General features: G+C 41.4%; 1 protein-coding gene across 1 annotated transcript; it reads left to right on the top strand.

The window, feature by feature from the left end:
• Positions 1-56: 56 nt before the first annotated feature.
• LOC134180034 (D-glutamate cyclase, mitochondrial-like) lies at positions 57-7,415 on the top strand. Its single transcript, XM_062647099.1, has 4 exons — positions 57-307; positions 5,753-6,219; positions 6,278-7,035; positions 7,092-7,415. Exons 1-4 carry the CDS (start codon positions 63-65, stop codon positions 7,143-7,145), a joined length of 1,524 nt encoding a protein of 507 aa, XP_062503083.1. The 5' UTR covers positions 57-62; the 3' UTR covers positions 7,146-7,415.
• The last annotated feature ends 8,113 nt before the right edge of the window (positions 7,416-15,528 follow it).

Here is a 15,528-nt window from a genome sequence, read left to right on the forward strand (position 1 = left end):
ATGCGTAAAGGGGACGTCAGACGACAAAACGGTACGCGCCTTGCGTAGTACACGTGCACACTATGGCCGAACAGATTTTGTTACCGCGTGAGGCGAGAACTCTTTTTCGACGTTGCGAGTTGGTGGGGAAGCTAACTTCCGGACTCTGTAGGGGGAAAATGCAGGCAACTATCGCAGTCTTCGACAGTGAACATGCTGACTCTTTCGGCGAATTTTGCAAGCGAAACAGCGCTCCTTGCTCACTTCTTTATGTAAGTAAACTTGGAGAAGTGACAGCTCCTCCACTGGCTGAGGACAGCGATGTTCGGTAAGCTGTACTAAAATCTAGCTAGTAGAGCGCTTTTACTGACGTCACATTTTTTCTAACACACGTTCGTGTCGGCCATTTTTGTGTCTATGTGATACTTACATGGGTGTCGGTATAAGCAAATTTAACCTTCCTTGCCTCTACTTACTACACTTCCAGCCAGCAGGAAACTATCAAAGCGCTCCGACAATCTGCTATCTGATGCGAAACCTCGCTATTTAGCCAAGCTGGGACTGATTTGAAGGGTTGATCCAATGCAGTTGGAGAGACCATTGCTACAGAACACCACGTTTCCTCCTGTCTACAGTTCGGACGTTGTCTCCTATTTAGTTCTTCAGACGAGCTTCATAACAGCCAAGCAGTTTACAGTCCGCAGGTGCAAATCTTTGGAAGTTTATTACCAGTCTAGAATTGGCTGGGTGAAAGATGTCCCTGCGCATGTTGTGGGAGCTAGGACTGTTGTGGAAACCTCAGTAGTAATTATGTGGTAATTTATAGTAAAGATTTTTGTTAGAGTATATATTTCACATACAGTATACCTGTTGGACAATCTTTGTCAGCTCTAAGTGAGAGGATTGTGAAAGAGAATACAGTCATGTATGTTGCAATTTAATGTGAGAGTTCAATAATCTTTGGTAGACAATCAACTGACATGAGATCGAAGTTTTCTTCTTAATTAATGGTCAGTATTTGTTTGTGTGACAATGTCTGTGCTATATACTCAGTCATCGCGGGTACTGAGTGTGTGAAAAAGTGCAGTGGGCATGTCCAACCGTTACCCTGCACCTTTAACTACTAAATATACAGTATAGTTATGTAGATCATGACATGTTTAATTAAAGGAGCACACTCAGGGCGGACATGCACGGTTGAGCCTAGCCTCAAACTTCTAGACCAGAGAGCGTGTGAAGCGTTCGACTCTACTGTCTGTTCCCCATAAGTGTGAACTTTGAAAATCTTGCTGTTTTTTGGACTTTCGGAATGATCTCGGTATCACTAGAAACCACTAGGGCTGGCATTTCTGTTTATCAAATTATCGAAGTCCTTCCTACAAAGGAAACGGAAGGATAATACTTTTGCATATCAAAGGCAAACAGGTGGAGCAATGGTTATTATCCAATTATCTTGTAACACCAACAGATCAGCAACTTGAACCATTTAAGATTGGTAACATGGTCCAACTGGAGCAGCTCTTAGTGCTCTAATGAGCACACCTGGTGTGACCCCTACTTTATCACTCACTTCCGAGTTCACACTTATGGAGAGTAGACAGTAGTCTGGACTAGAACAGTACAAAAATGATTTTGGAAATAGCCTTCTAAGCCAATCAGCATCTTAGATCCGGAATGTTGGCTCTAAATTCTGATTGGTTTAGCAGTAATTGGTTATACTAAGTGCACTAATGCTGATTACGTGCCTGAGAAATCCTCTTGGGCGCTAAGTGCATGCCAGAGGTGCTAAGTGCACGCCAGAGTCGTGAATAGAGACTCTAGTGCATGCACATGTTGTAGTTGTAGTTTCAGCTCCAGTTCTTAGATCATTTCAAGCTTTAGGCGACAAGACATGCACAGCAGCGTTGCTGTACCATCACATTTGACAACTGGTCGAGCGGTAGTCTCGTTAGTCGAATGTTTAGACTAACTGGCATTTTGCAGCAGAATCAAAGAGTCGTTGTTTCATGCCGTTCACCAAGATATTGCCACGAACACGGCAGACATATCTTCTTTGTTCGTGAGATCCCAGCCATTCATTCATGTTTGTGTAATGCAAAAGCATGGTATCTTTCCATCTCATTTATTGAACAAGGTAAAATGATCCTACGCTGTGTCGCAGTTATGTTAGTGATATATTCAAGTGCCGTGGCAAGAAAATCAGCTTCAATCGTGTGTAAGCCCCTTCTATTGCTGTTTAGGTGTGCATGCACAAATGTCGATAGATGAAAATACTACAAAGCTGGTTATTTAGGTGTTGATTAAGTAGCATGGCAGCAGTGTAAGCTTGAATGAAAATTTTGGTGCTTCCTGTGAACTGAGGGGAGGGCATGACTAGGGCAGATGCTAGTATAGGAATAAGAGGTGTGCTTTTCTGGTCACGTGCATAGCGTAAGGAACCCCAATCTGGCTTAAGGTGCAAAAGTGCTTGTAAAATTTTGCCAAAACTGCAGTGTAGCAATCTCAGTATTGCAGACTTGAGATTTTAGACAGAATTCCGAAAAAGATAGTTATATATCTAACAGCTTAGCTACTAGACATGGTCTAACACAAGTGTACCCTTCTTAAAGCGATGAAATGCACATACATTGTGCCAGCGGGAGTGTGCCCGTTTAATACTTTCAGTGTTTCTTTGTCCGCTTGGTGCAAAGTGGATATATTGATAAACGTGATGATTTGATACTGTCTTACCAGCATACAACCGCAGGAGTCTCATTATTACATTTTGGTACTACGTGTGATTAATTTGTACAGAGTGGTTAGAGAATAGGGTAGATGCTATGAAATTCCCTGGATTGAAGACAAAGGAAGACATCGCTGATAATCATATTTTTTGATACTGATTTGGTTGCTTCCTCCAGATAAATTTTCAGTTGGCAACTTCGCTCATGGATTAGTTAACTTACATACGTAGGCTGTAAACTATGATCGGAACTGTAGCTACACAGATGTTTTAGCATGTCTTTGATCCCCCAGGGAGTTCCATGGCTTTACCCTATTTCCAATAACCGAACTGTACAAAGGCACATAGTAACAAAGTGAGTAATTTGGTTGTGTGTGTGGTAATATACTGTTGCATGGTTCATAGTAACTACTGTATTCATCCAAATACAAGCTCCACTGAAATTCAGGCCTTAGGGCATCTTCAAACCACTTTCCAACTTAGTTTGAATGTTGTATTTATTAATACACGTAGTTACAAAAATTGTATTATTCGAAAGCACAGTTAATATGCTTATCAAAGGTGTATGAATTGTAATTTTGACTTCTATAATGTGGCTGCAATTGCAAATAATAGGTAAGCGAGTACTGCCTTGCACGCGCGCTAGATAATTAGATACTATTAGATAATTAGACAGAAGTGACATGTGGGCAGGAATTACCGGGAAACGCCGTGTAGGGTTAATAAAAGACCTAGACTAAATAGAAGACCTGCCCTGTCTTCAGCTACATGCATACAGGCAATTTTTGTTTTAACCTGCAACTGGGGCACCTACTCAATCACTCATTTGAAACTATCAAATACTGTTTTAAGTGTGCGAGAATCACTACCAATTTTGGTGGCACAAAGGAGTTCTAATGACCTGCATGAAGGATGGATGAAGTTACTGCGATGCAAGTCAAACATCATCTCTACCTCGGCAACGATGAATCACTATCAGTGGAAGCAACTGGGCCTATGCTTGCGGGTATCACAGAACAGGAGAAAGACAATCTAACTTTTGGAAAAAGCAAGCTTAGAAGGCTTTATTGCAGACGACTTGCTACAAATTTTATGTAGCTGGATGATTATGTGAACAGATACCAGTAGTGTACATAATTGACAAGTGAAGCAACTTGCAACAGCCCAACGTGCAGTCACTATCTTTGTAGCATATAAGCTTTTGCTTAAATACAAGCCCAGGATCTTTTATTGGTTACACAAACAAGCTTATTGCATTTCACCATTTAATTCAAGCCCCAGATCTTGTATTTTGACGGATATGGATTACAACACACCTACTGCCAGCTTAAGTTGACATTGGTATTTATTCAATATTAGTCTTCAAAAAAATTGATTTCAATGCTGCTTGAAGTTATCACAAATTAAAATCAAGGTTATTGCCATCACATAATTTTTCAGTTGTATTACAAATAGCCAATTCTAAAATGTCACCGTTGTGGCTTAGGGGTTAGCGACCATGGCGACCACTCCATGGTTTGGGGTTCAAACCCCAGTGACGACAGTAAATTATGAAACTTGTTTGTCTTTCTTTCTCATGTTTGTCTAGCTTTGTCCAGCTTTGTCCGTGAGACTATGCTTGTTTCAGTCGTTGGAGAGTTTCTGTGGTGTGGCAAACAGTTCGTTAATGATGACATTCAGCGCTTTCGTGGTGGTAATTGATATCCACTGGGTGTTCTGTCCAAGTTTGCGGTCACTGTAATGCCTGCAATCTTTATCGAATTGGCTAGTCATTGATCGTCATGTGGACTACACAGAAACATGTACCCCGCTGGGCTCACCTGGTGGGTTGATGGGCACCCAGATGGGTGTAAAGACCCCACTTGCCCATCATGGAGGGGCATAACGGCACAATCATAACTATGCAATCTATTTTATCATGTCTAGTAGTACAATTACTGGGGTGGCTATATAGGTACATATACCTATTCCACATATAGACCAAACACTTGTTCTTCACCATGGCGTTTAAGATAAGAATAAACACTGGATGTAACAACACAACATACACTCAAAAACTAGTTTGCTTAATAATGTTTGGACATGGTGTCTAAGTCTGGTGTCCACTGATCTTCTAATAAATCTCTCATAGCTATGCCACTGATTGCAGTGTTTTTAGCTGTAACATAGTCAAGATTTGAGATGTTAAATGGTTAAGAAGAATGGTTCAACAGTCAGTATCTACTTAATGTAGCAGTGAGATCAATGTTGTTTGTGGCTGAATCTTATATTGGTTGTGCTTAGAAATGGAAGCGATGCAAGTGCCAGCTAGTATATACAGTACCGTATAACCAGTTATTCTTCTGCGGTCCTAAATTGCTGTGATTTGAGAATCTAAACAGAAGTTTTAATTATTGCAAATTAAATTTCTGCGTTTCAACCAGGAATACAATTACTGGTACCCACATCATGTACATGTGTCTGCACAGTGACTGGAGGATAGGCTAAATATCTGCGGTTTCTATTTGTGCGCTTCGTGATTTCTTTGCAGAATTTGCAGAAATATTGTGATTGCAGAAATAACTGGTTATAGGGTATCTAGAAGCCCTAACAGGTGCAAGTAGCAATTACTTGTTTGTTGTTACGCACGAATAGATTGGAATGTATTTATTAATGGGATGAATTATTTGGTGCACACCTGTGTGCATGTGTAAATGCATTTGTATGTGATTTTCATGCTTTAATCTTGTATATTCATACATGGTTAACTTTTTATGATGTACAGTTACTTAACTGTAGATTATGGGGTGCATCTTCTGTGTTTGGAATACTCAAGATACTTTAGTTTTATTGAGTGAGCTTTATTTAGAACTACATGTTATGCTAGCATAAGTATGCAAAGAAGAACGAAGAACTATTGAATGAGGACTGGCAGTTCTAGCTAAGTTTGTCAACATTTTGCATTGTATTAAAGTTTTTTTTAAATTGACGTAATTGTCATTGAATGTATTTCACTTACTCATAATGTTCATTCTGATGTACGTACACAGTGCTAACTCTTTTTGTGTGTAGTACTGACTTATCACGTTATCGCGTATGGCGCAGGGACAAGGAAGTGAAAGAAATCAACTCACTTGTTGAATATCCCTGGCAGAACAAGGTTACATTCTACATCGGCTGCAGCTTTGCATTTGAGAAAGCTCTTCAAGATGTTGGAGTGCCTTTACGGAATGTTGAACAGCAGTGCAATGTGTCAATGTACAGAACCAATATTTCATGCAAGCCTGTTGGGCCTTTCCACACAAACATGGTTGTTTGTATGCGTCCGGTTCCTCAGAACTTGTTGAAAGAAACATTTGAAGCAACACAAGACTTTGTTGGAGCTCATGGAGCGCCAATACACATTGGTGATCCAGAAGTCATTGGCATTGGAAACTTGCATACTCCTGACTGGGGAGGCACACTCAAATTTCATGAAGGCGAAGTTCCTGTTTTTTGGGCATGTGGAGTGACTGTCTTGGAAGCAATAGCCTCATCAGGTGAACCATGGTCTAAACATCACTATTGTTCCATACCTTATGCTAATCTTATTTACAGGAGTTGATTTGGCATTTACTCATGCACTTGGGAGTATGTTTATATGTGATGTCTCTGTTGACTATTGTGGGATGTCTGTTTCTTCTAGTCCTGTTGCAATTGTTAATGTATCGTCTCCAGCTCAAGAATTTTCTGCTAGTGTCGTATCAATGCCAATAGCTAGGAAAATTAGAGACCTACAAAATTGTCTTTTCAGTACAACCTGTATTGATGATGAATTGCTTGTGGCAGCATGTTGTCTATCACATTCTAACCTGGTTGTGGTTGTGCTGCATTGCTGTCTGAATGGAGACGAGTTGAAAGGCTTTGGCGTTTTTCTGCGTGCTCTTGTTTGTTTGCCTGGGAAAACAAAGGTTTACATAGATGAAACGAAGTCTGACATGCATGCAGATTTGGAGCAATTGTTACAGTATTGCGGTGTAGATGATGAGGTTACGTTGGTGACAGATCTGGAGACTTTATCTACAATTCAGTTTGACAGCTTGATAGTTGTTGGAAACCCTACTCGTCAACTATTGGAATGTTGGAAACCTGTCATCTTAGCAAAATGCCACATTATTGCAATTGGACCTAGTTATCTTACTGGTTTAAGATCTGTTCGCATTAGTGGAAATTGTGTTGTTGCACTGGTGGTGTTGGCTTTGAGCATTTGCTTGTTGCAGTCATGTCCTATCCATGTCAGGTATCTTGCCAGAGGCATCTGTGAGGAGCCTGTGAAAGGCAGAGCAGTTACAGATCAAATCATATCTGAAATGCAGGTTTATCAGTCATTTGTAAATTTTTAGTAAGTTTAATAATACTTTGCTGTTTGCAGGGACCTCAATGCTTTGAGTCTTTACTAGCAATGGCAGTAGAAGTGGTAGTATGATTGACTTTGTATGAACTTGGATATATGTTCACACACTCAGACACTTATCATTAATTCACTTGGATATAGACAATTCAAATGCATGTGTTTGTTTGTAGAATGAATGCACTAGTTTGACAGAAGGCAAGTAGGCACAGCTTGCATTATGGCAATTGATCAGTTGAATGATGTATATCTTTCAGAGGCAGATACAGGTTTTGGAGGGGTTTCTGTTTGTTCACAAAATGACCATGGAAATGGTGATGTACTTAATTACTAAAACAACCATTCACACGACACTGTGTTCACACTTAGTGTCCAAATGATCTGAAGTACTTTTAACGGGTCGTCGAAAGCTTTCTTGCCTGGCAAGGAGGCGTTGACGACATGCTAAAAAGTTCTACAGATTGTGTGTAACTTCACATAAAGATGTCACTTCCTTTTTTTCTTGCTACTTTTGCTTGAAAGGACACCATTTTATGATGAATTAATGAATCTGTTATTGCTTAATCATAACTTTGAAGTTAAGAGAAGAGGGCGATCTTGGACTGCAAGGTAGCTGCTCCTATCAGAGACGGGCTGACTGACAAATGCTGGTTCAACTCTGCTATTATCTGATCTAGTATCATGCTATGTAATGTCTTTGTTTGGGTGCCGTTTCCATTACAATAAAATCGTCAATAAGAGTATATTGTTGCAATCTGTGACGTGGTTTGAGACTTCAATGTAAAGACACTTGTCTTCTGTCGAAGATACAATATCGGTTGGAACATAGTAGGTATAGTGGCAGAGTCTAGTATGAATAATTATTAGTATTTAAGTGGTTCAACGAAAGCAATCCATGGTCATTCTCAGTTTTAATAGACACTCTGCTGCCCTAATTTTTGCCTTTTCTAACAAGATTAGTGAACTGATGATGATGGTGTTATTTTTGTCGTTTGTTATAATTAGTATGTTTACTATTTCTATTAGATTGCATTAGATTGCTTTGTATTTAATCTAAGCAGTGTGAATCTTGTGACAAAAAGAAATTAAATTGGTGAAAGCAATATTTTGTTATTCCAAACACTTCACAACCAATGGAAGTCCAACATCCGGAGTGATAGTAAATTGCTTGTCAGGTCTTGTAGCAATCATGTCGGCTCTGATCACAATGTATGGTTTTTGTTGATGATAGGGAGATGTGGGATTAGGTTTAGTAGACGCAGATCGCTACGCAAGGCATTCAAACGATAGACAGCAAAGAGCGCAAGGGAATAAATGGTTTGTCTCTTTCGCATAGCCCAATGTACGGGGGCTATTTGGTCTCGGGCTTACCCGAACCCTTTTAACGGGGCTTATTTGGTTTCGGCCACCTGCGGGGACTATTTGGTTTCGCATTTATTTATTGAACCTCGAATCGGCACTATCCAACTCTTGCAGCTGTACGAGACGGACGCGAACGACGTGACGATGGCCATGATAATTTTCAAGTGTCTCGCAGACGTTTCGATGAGCCAAAATTGAGTGCGACCTGCTTTTTCGTTTGTATTTGGCTTTATATGAATACCGAAGTCATCACGACATTGTCAATCGCAATTTCGCGTGTCTGACGTTTTGTTTTGAGGCAATCTCGGCTCGTCTTGTACCGGGCGTGTCGAAGTAGGCGGAGTAAGAATCTCTTGTGGGTTACAAGGTAAACAAACATGATCTTGATAATTGAAGATCACGCAACACGTGTAAAGATGTGCCTAGAGTGCATAAATGCAGCGGCTAGGTGCAAGAACCGTCTGCAGATTTATGCATCGATCCTGCATGCATGGCATCGATCCATACCTAGGTGCACAGCGACGTACGCGTACTGTCTGCGATCAATTGCAAGGAAGACGATCTACGTCGGTTGCGCACGACCAAAGGATCGGTGATGGCTTCCAGAACAGAAGAGAAAATGAGTGAATGTAGGTCGAGAAACAAATGTATCTAACGTAAAATCATCTATTTTGCAATTGTCTCTCAGATGGGTATTGATGGTTGTTCGTTTGTGTGTGTGTGTGTGTGTGTGTGTGTGTGTGTGTGTGTGTGTGTGTGTGTGTGGTGTGTGTGTGTGGTGTGTGTGTGTGTGTGTGTGGTGTGTGTGTGTGGTGTGTGTGTGTGTGTGTGTGTGTGTGTGTGTGTGTGTGTGTGTGTGTGTGTGTGTGTGTGTGTGTGTGTGTGTGTGTGGTGTGTGTGTGTGTGTGTGTGTGTGTGTGTGTGTGTGTGTGTGGTGTGTGTGTGTGTGTGGTGTGTGTGTGTGTGTGTGTGGTGTGTGTGTGTGGTGTGTGTGTGTGTGTGTGTGCGTGTGTGTGTGTGTGTGTGTGTGTGTGTAGTGAATGCTTTCCATGATACATGTATGAAATGGGGTATGCTGATCAACACTGACAAAACTAAAATCCTGAGTATTGGTGCTGAAGAAGCAAACATCTCGATTGCTGGTCGTGTTCTAGAAAATGTTTCTTAATTCTGCTATTTGGGCAGCATTGTGTCTAAGTCAGGGGATTGTCACTTAGAGGTTGTTGAACGCATTCAGAAAGCTAGCAGGACTTTCTGTTCTTGGAAACGTAGAGTGTTCACAAACCGAGAATTTAGCAAGAACACAAAACTGAGAGTCTTTAGGTCACTAGTGATGCCAGTTTTAGTATATGGTTGTGAGACTTGGGAATCACTGAAGTCGATATTCGAATCGAAGACTGAACACTTTTCATATGCGCTGTATTATATCTATCTTGGGTGTATCAAGACTGAACAAGATAAGAAATTCCTTCAATTTGAAATCTGCCAAGGAAGAACCAATTGAACGTCAAATTCAACATCAAAGATTGCAGTGGCTTGATCAGTTACAACGAATGAACGTCTCGTCCACAAAAGTTGTTGCTGAGAAGCAAGTTGTATAATGCGAAACGCCCTCAGCATGGTCCAAAGAACAGGTGGATTGCTACCATTCAACGAGACCTGGTGTCATTGAATATTGACCTGTCACATACCAATGACCGCTCTTCTTGGCGAAAACTTCTGCGCTGCCGAAGCCCATAGTGGCTATGGCGGAATTCCAGGTGTGTGTGTGTGTGTGTGTGTGTGTGTGTGTGTGTGTGTGTGTGTGTGTGTGTGTGTGTGTGTGTGTGTGTGTGACGCAGAAAATCCAATCTCAAAGAACAACCAATAACGGATATATACAAAGGGACAGAGAAACACCCAAAATTAGACATTGATGCAAAATAATATTTGACGACACTAGCACGGTACACAGAAAACAAACAAATGACAGACAAACAGACAAGACTTACAGTCGGACATAGACAGCTGAGAGAGATGTAGAGACAGACAGACAGACAGACAGACAGATTGCAAAGCTAACACAATCACTATATAAAGGCCGTATAGGGCCGATTGTACTCACTTTTAAAGTTTGCTATTAGCTACTTTTAGTACTTAGCCTGTAACAGTGATCTTGGTTGAAATATACTACCATACATTGACTCTCAGATAGACAGACAGACAGACAGACTAAATGACTGGAGGACATACAGATAGACAGAAACGCAAACAGATCGACGTAGATATTTACATGCATACAAGAAAACAAGATTTTCATTAATTAGGCTTACATAATCTACAAAGCATATATTTTTATAATGTACAACAACGCAACCAACCAACCAAACAAACGAACGAACAACCATCAACACCCATCAGTTGTCTCTCTATGTCTGACTGTAAGTCTTGTCTGTCTGTCTGTCATTTGCTTGTTTTCTGTGTACCGTACTAGTGTTGTCAAATATTACTTTGCACCAATGTTTAATTTTGGGTGTTCCTCTGTCCATTTGTATATATTCGTGTTACTTGGTTGTTCTTTGTGTGCCTTGGTATTGTATTCAAGATTGGATTTTTCTGGGTCACACACACACACACACACACACACACACACACACACACACACACACACACACACACACACACACACACAAACGAACAACCATCAATACCCATCTGAGAGACAATTGCAAAATAAGTGATTTTACGTCAGATACATTTGTTTCTCGACCTACATTCTCTCCTTTTCTCTTCTGTTCTGAAAGTCATCACGGATCTTTAGTCGTGCGCAACCGACGTAGATCGTCTTTCTTGCAATTGATCGCAGACAGTACGCGCATGTCGCTGTGCACCTAGGTATCGATCGATGCCATGCATGCAGGACTGTACGGGGACTATTTGGTCGCGGGAACTAGTTGGTCGCGGGGACTAGTTGGTCGCGGATAATTATCTCACTCTTATTGGTTCCCGAAACCGTTTAGCTGGGGCTTATTTGGTTTCGGCCACCTGCGGGGACGATTTGGTCGCGGGGACTATTTGGTTTCGCATTTATTGCGCCTCGAATCGGCACTCTCCAACTCTTACAGCTGTACGAGATGGACGCGAACGACGTGATGATGGCCATGATAATTTTCGCGCGTCTCCCAGACGTCTCGATAAGCCGAAATCGAGTGCGATCTGCTTCTTCTTCGTTTGTATTTGGCTTCCTATGAATACCGAGACCATTACGAATTTGTCGATCGCAATTTCGCGTGTCTGACGTTTGGTTTGAGGCAAATCTCGGCTCGTCTGGTAGCGGCCGTGTCGAAAGTAGGCGGAGTAAGAATCTCTTGTGGGTTACAAGGTAGACAAACATGATCTTGATAATTGAAGATCACGTAGCGCACGCGTATCTATAGATGTGACTAAAATGTTTTAGGGCATAGAATACTGCGGTCAGCTGCAGATTTATGCATCAATCCTTCAGGACATCGATCGATACCTAGGTGCACAGCGACGTATGCGTACTGTCTACGATCAGTTGCAAGGAAGACGATCTATGTCTCTATAATTGATTGTGCACGACCTAAGATTAGTGATGACTTTTCAGAACGAAAGAGAAAATAAGTGCATATATGCAGTTCGAGAAACAATTAACTAATGTATTTGACGTAAAATCACTTAATTTGCACTTGGTCTCTCTGAGATGGGTATTGATGGTTGTTTGTTTGCGTTATTGTACACTACAAAACCATACGCTTTGTAGATTAGATGAGCTTAGTGAAAATCTTGTTTTCTTGTATACATGCTGCATCGTCTGTCTCTTTCTGCCATTTGGTCTGTCCGTCCGTCCATCTGTCTATCTTTTCTTTGAATGGTGACACAGCAAATTGTGCTGCAGTAGAATTAGGATATGCAAGCAAGAAAATGAAAACAAGAACTATACTAATCAGCATGCAGCTATGCGCATGCATGCAGGTATGAGCGTGTATACAGAGATGCATTGCAAGAGTGATCAGTGGAAAAGTGTCTTTAGTTAAATTGACTCATCAACAATGTAAAGTAGAGAACTTCTTATATGACTGAAACATTAAGCTTATTATGTTAATTGATTTAGAAATTCTAGAATTGTTACCGCCTTGCGACTAGATCATGTAATAGTTTGTATCGAAGAATAAATAGTCTGTCTGTCCGTCCGTTCGTCTGTCTGTCTGTCTGTCTGTCTGTCTGTGTCTATATTTTCATATTTGAATTAGGATACAATAACAAATGGCTAACTACGTTTGTCCTATGACAATATAAGCAAAAGAAAACAACTAAATACAATATATATTTAACTACTAATTGGTTAAAAGGAATCATGTGATCCCTTTTCTATAGAACATCTACGAGTCTGGGCACTTGGCCTGTCCCGACAAGGCATTACTGATTTTCTTCAGAAGTACATTGGCATTGCAACGTCGCAATTGAATGGCAATTCTTTGACGCCAATAGTCTAAACTCTGCCCTGTTTGATTTTCCAAAGTCATCCTTTGATCGTTTTGACAAGTCATCTGTCTGTCTGTTTGTCTGTCTGTTTGTCTGTCTGTCATATATTTCTGTCTGTCTGTCATATATTTCTGTCTGTCTCTCTGTCTGTCTGTCTGTCGTTTGCTTGTCTTTTGTGTACCGTGCTATTGTTGTCCAATACTACTTCTGCACCAGTGCTTAATTTTGGCTGTTCCTCTGTCTTTTTGTCTATCTGTGTGTTCTTCGTGTGCCTTGGTAGTGTATTCAAGATTGTTCTTTTAATAGTTACGTTATTGCTTTGAATTGTACAGATCGTTGGTAATATTCCATTGAACTTTTGTACCACTTCTCATGTTTCTCACTTTGTGGCGTTATCAGTATTGTGGGAGAAGCGTTCCTGAGAGTATACGCGTTCAACCCGAACTTGGCGTTGCATAGTACTGTAAGTGTGATGGAATAGTTTAACTAACTTAAATTAAGTTTTGCGAGGATATACGAATATTACACTTTAGCGAATTTAGTGCAGTATACAAATTTTCTAGTCCTTTGTCAGCGACTTTCCACTTTGCAAACGTTGTGTTAAATCTACAACTGTAGTCGTTCTCGCTAGTGCAACAACACACTAATGTTTGTTTACCTTGTAACCCACAAGAGAATCTTACTCCGCCTACTTTCGACACGCCCGCTACCAGAGGAGCCGAGATTTGCCTCAAAACGAAACGTCAGACATGCGAAATTGCGATAGACAATGTCGTGATGACTTCGGTATTCAAATGAAGTCAAATACAAATGAAGAAGAAAGCAGGTCGCACTCGATTTCGGTTCATCGAGACGTCTGGGAGACGGTGAAAATTATCGTGACCATCGTCACGTCGTTCGCGTTCGTCTCGTACAGCTGTAAGAGTTGGAGAGTGTCGATTCGAGGCGCAATAAATGCAAAACCAAATAGTCCCCGCGAACAAATAGTTCCCGCAGGTTGCCGAAACCAAATAAGCCCAGCTAAACGGTTTCGGGAACCAAGTAAGAGTGAGATAATTGCCCGCTACCAAATGGTCCCCGCGACCAAAATAGTTCCCGTACACAGGATCGATGCATAAATCTGCAGCCAGTCCTTTCACCTAGCCGCAGCATTCTATACACTTTAGGTGCATCTTTACACGTGCTGCGTGATCTTCAATTGTCAAGATCATGTTTGTTTACCTTGTAATTAACCCACAAGACATTCTTACTCCGCCTACTTTCGACACGCCCGGTACCAAACGAGCCGAGATTGCCTCAAACGAGACGTCAGACACGCGAAATTGCGATCGACAATGTCGTGATGACTTCGGTATTTATATGAAGCCAAATACAAACGAAGAAGAAGCAGGTCGCACTCAATTTCGGCTCATCGAGACGCGTGAAAATTATCATGGCCATCGTCACGTCGTTCGCGTCCGTCTCGTACAACTGCAAGAGTTGGACAGTGCCAATTCGATGTCCAATAAACTCGAAACCAAACAGTCCCCGCAGGTGGTCGAAACCAAATAAGCCCCAAGTAAACGGTTTCGGACCAAATAGTCACCGCAACCAAATAGTCCCCGTACAGTCCAAAACAGCAGAACTAGAGTGTCTAGTAGGACATTCTAGGCGATGTTTCAATATATAACTAATACGTGAACCTCCGTCGAGCGTCGCTTCGAATGAAAGCTACGAAACAATACTCACTAAGAGTAGCTTCTATGCGGAGTTAGCTTTTCCCCAATCTCTGACTGCCGACTGCTCCTTCCACCGACAAGATAGAAGCTAGCGCTACCGCCCCTACGAATTTGTCTCAACTCCTGTTGGCAATGCCGGCAAAGATGGTTTACAGTATACCGCCGGCTGGGTGCCCCCGCGCCACCAGTCGCTTCGCTCCCCCTCGCCCTACAGCCTCCATTCTACAATCAGCACAGTATATAAGTTACGAGACGTCACGTGCAAAACCATGTTGGAGATCCGGAAGGTAAAGTTCACCCCAACCTACCGCTTGAAAGTCGTAGACTTGAATGAAATGAAATGACTCAATCGGTGTATTTGTCTACGAAGACACTCAGTTGCATTGGTGCCCAATTCTCAAAGTGCCGAAAATACCGTAATTATAGTCGTAGGAAAATTACCAATAGTTAGCAACGCGCGTTAGTAACGAAGTCCCGTACGTAACGCGCGCAGTACTCTTCACGTTTGTGCTTCATACGGCAGCAAGATTGGACGCTCCTAGATTTCCAGGTAGCGTCACTTGAAATACAACGTTTATGTTGCATCTGATTTAAAATGTATGTCTTTCTGGCTAAATTTTCTTTCATGTCGAACAGCACATATTAGCTAGCTAGTGATTGGCTATGGCGTGCCATTTGTGTCAAAATTAGAGAATGAGATGAGGCGATAAGATCATGCAATGAGAACATGAGATGAGACGATGAGACTATGCAATGAGGCGATGAGACAATGAGATGAGGCGATGAGACCATGCCATGAGACCATGCATGCCATGAGACTGTAATATGAGATTGCAATATGAGACTGCATCAATATGAGATATACCGCAGATTACCGCATGCAGCTACTGTAC

Source organism: Corticium candelabrum, chromosome 5 (genome assembly GCF_963422355.1).
Source record: "Corticium candelabrum chromosome 5, ooCorCand1.1, whole genome shotgun sequence".
Taxonomy (NCBI): Eukaryota; Metazoa; Porifera; class Homoscleromorpha; order Homosclerophorida; family Plakinidae; genus Corticium; species Corticium candelabrum.

Coding starts and splice junctions, on each gene's coding strand:
- LOC134180034 (XM_062647099.1), top strand. CDS start 63: ATGGCCGAACAGATTTTGTTACCGCGTGAGGCGAGAACTCTTTTTCGA. Junction 6,220..6,277: donor GGAAGCAATAGCCTCATCAG/GTGAACCATGGT, acceptor TCTTATTTACAG/GAGTTGATTTGGCATTTACT. Junction 7,036..7,091: donor AAATCATATCTGAAATGCAG/GTTTATCAGTCA, acceptor TGCTGTTTGCAG/GGACCTCAATGCTTTGAGTC.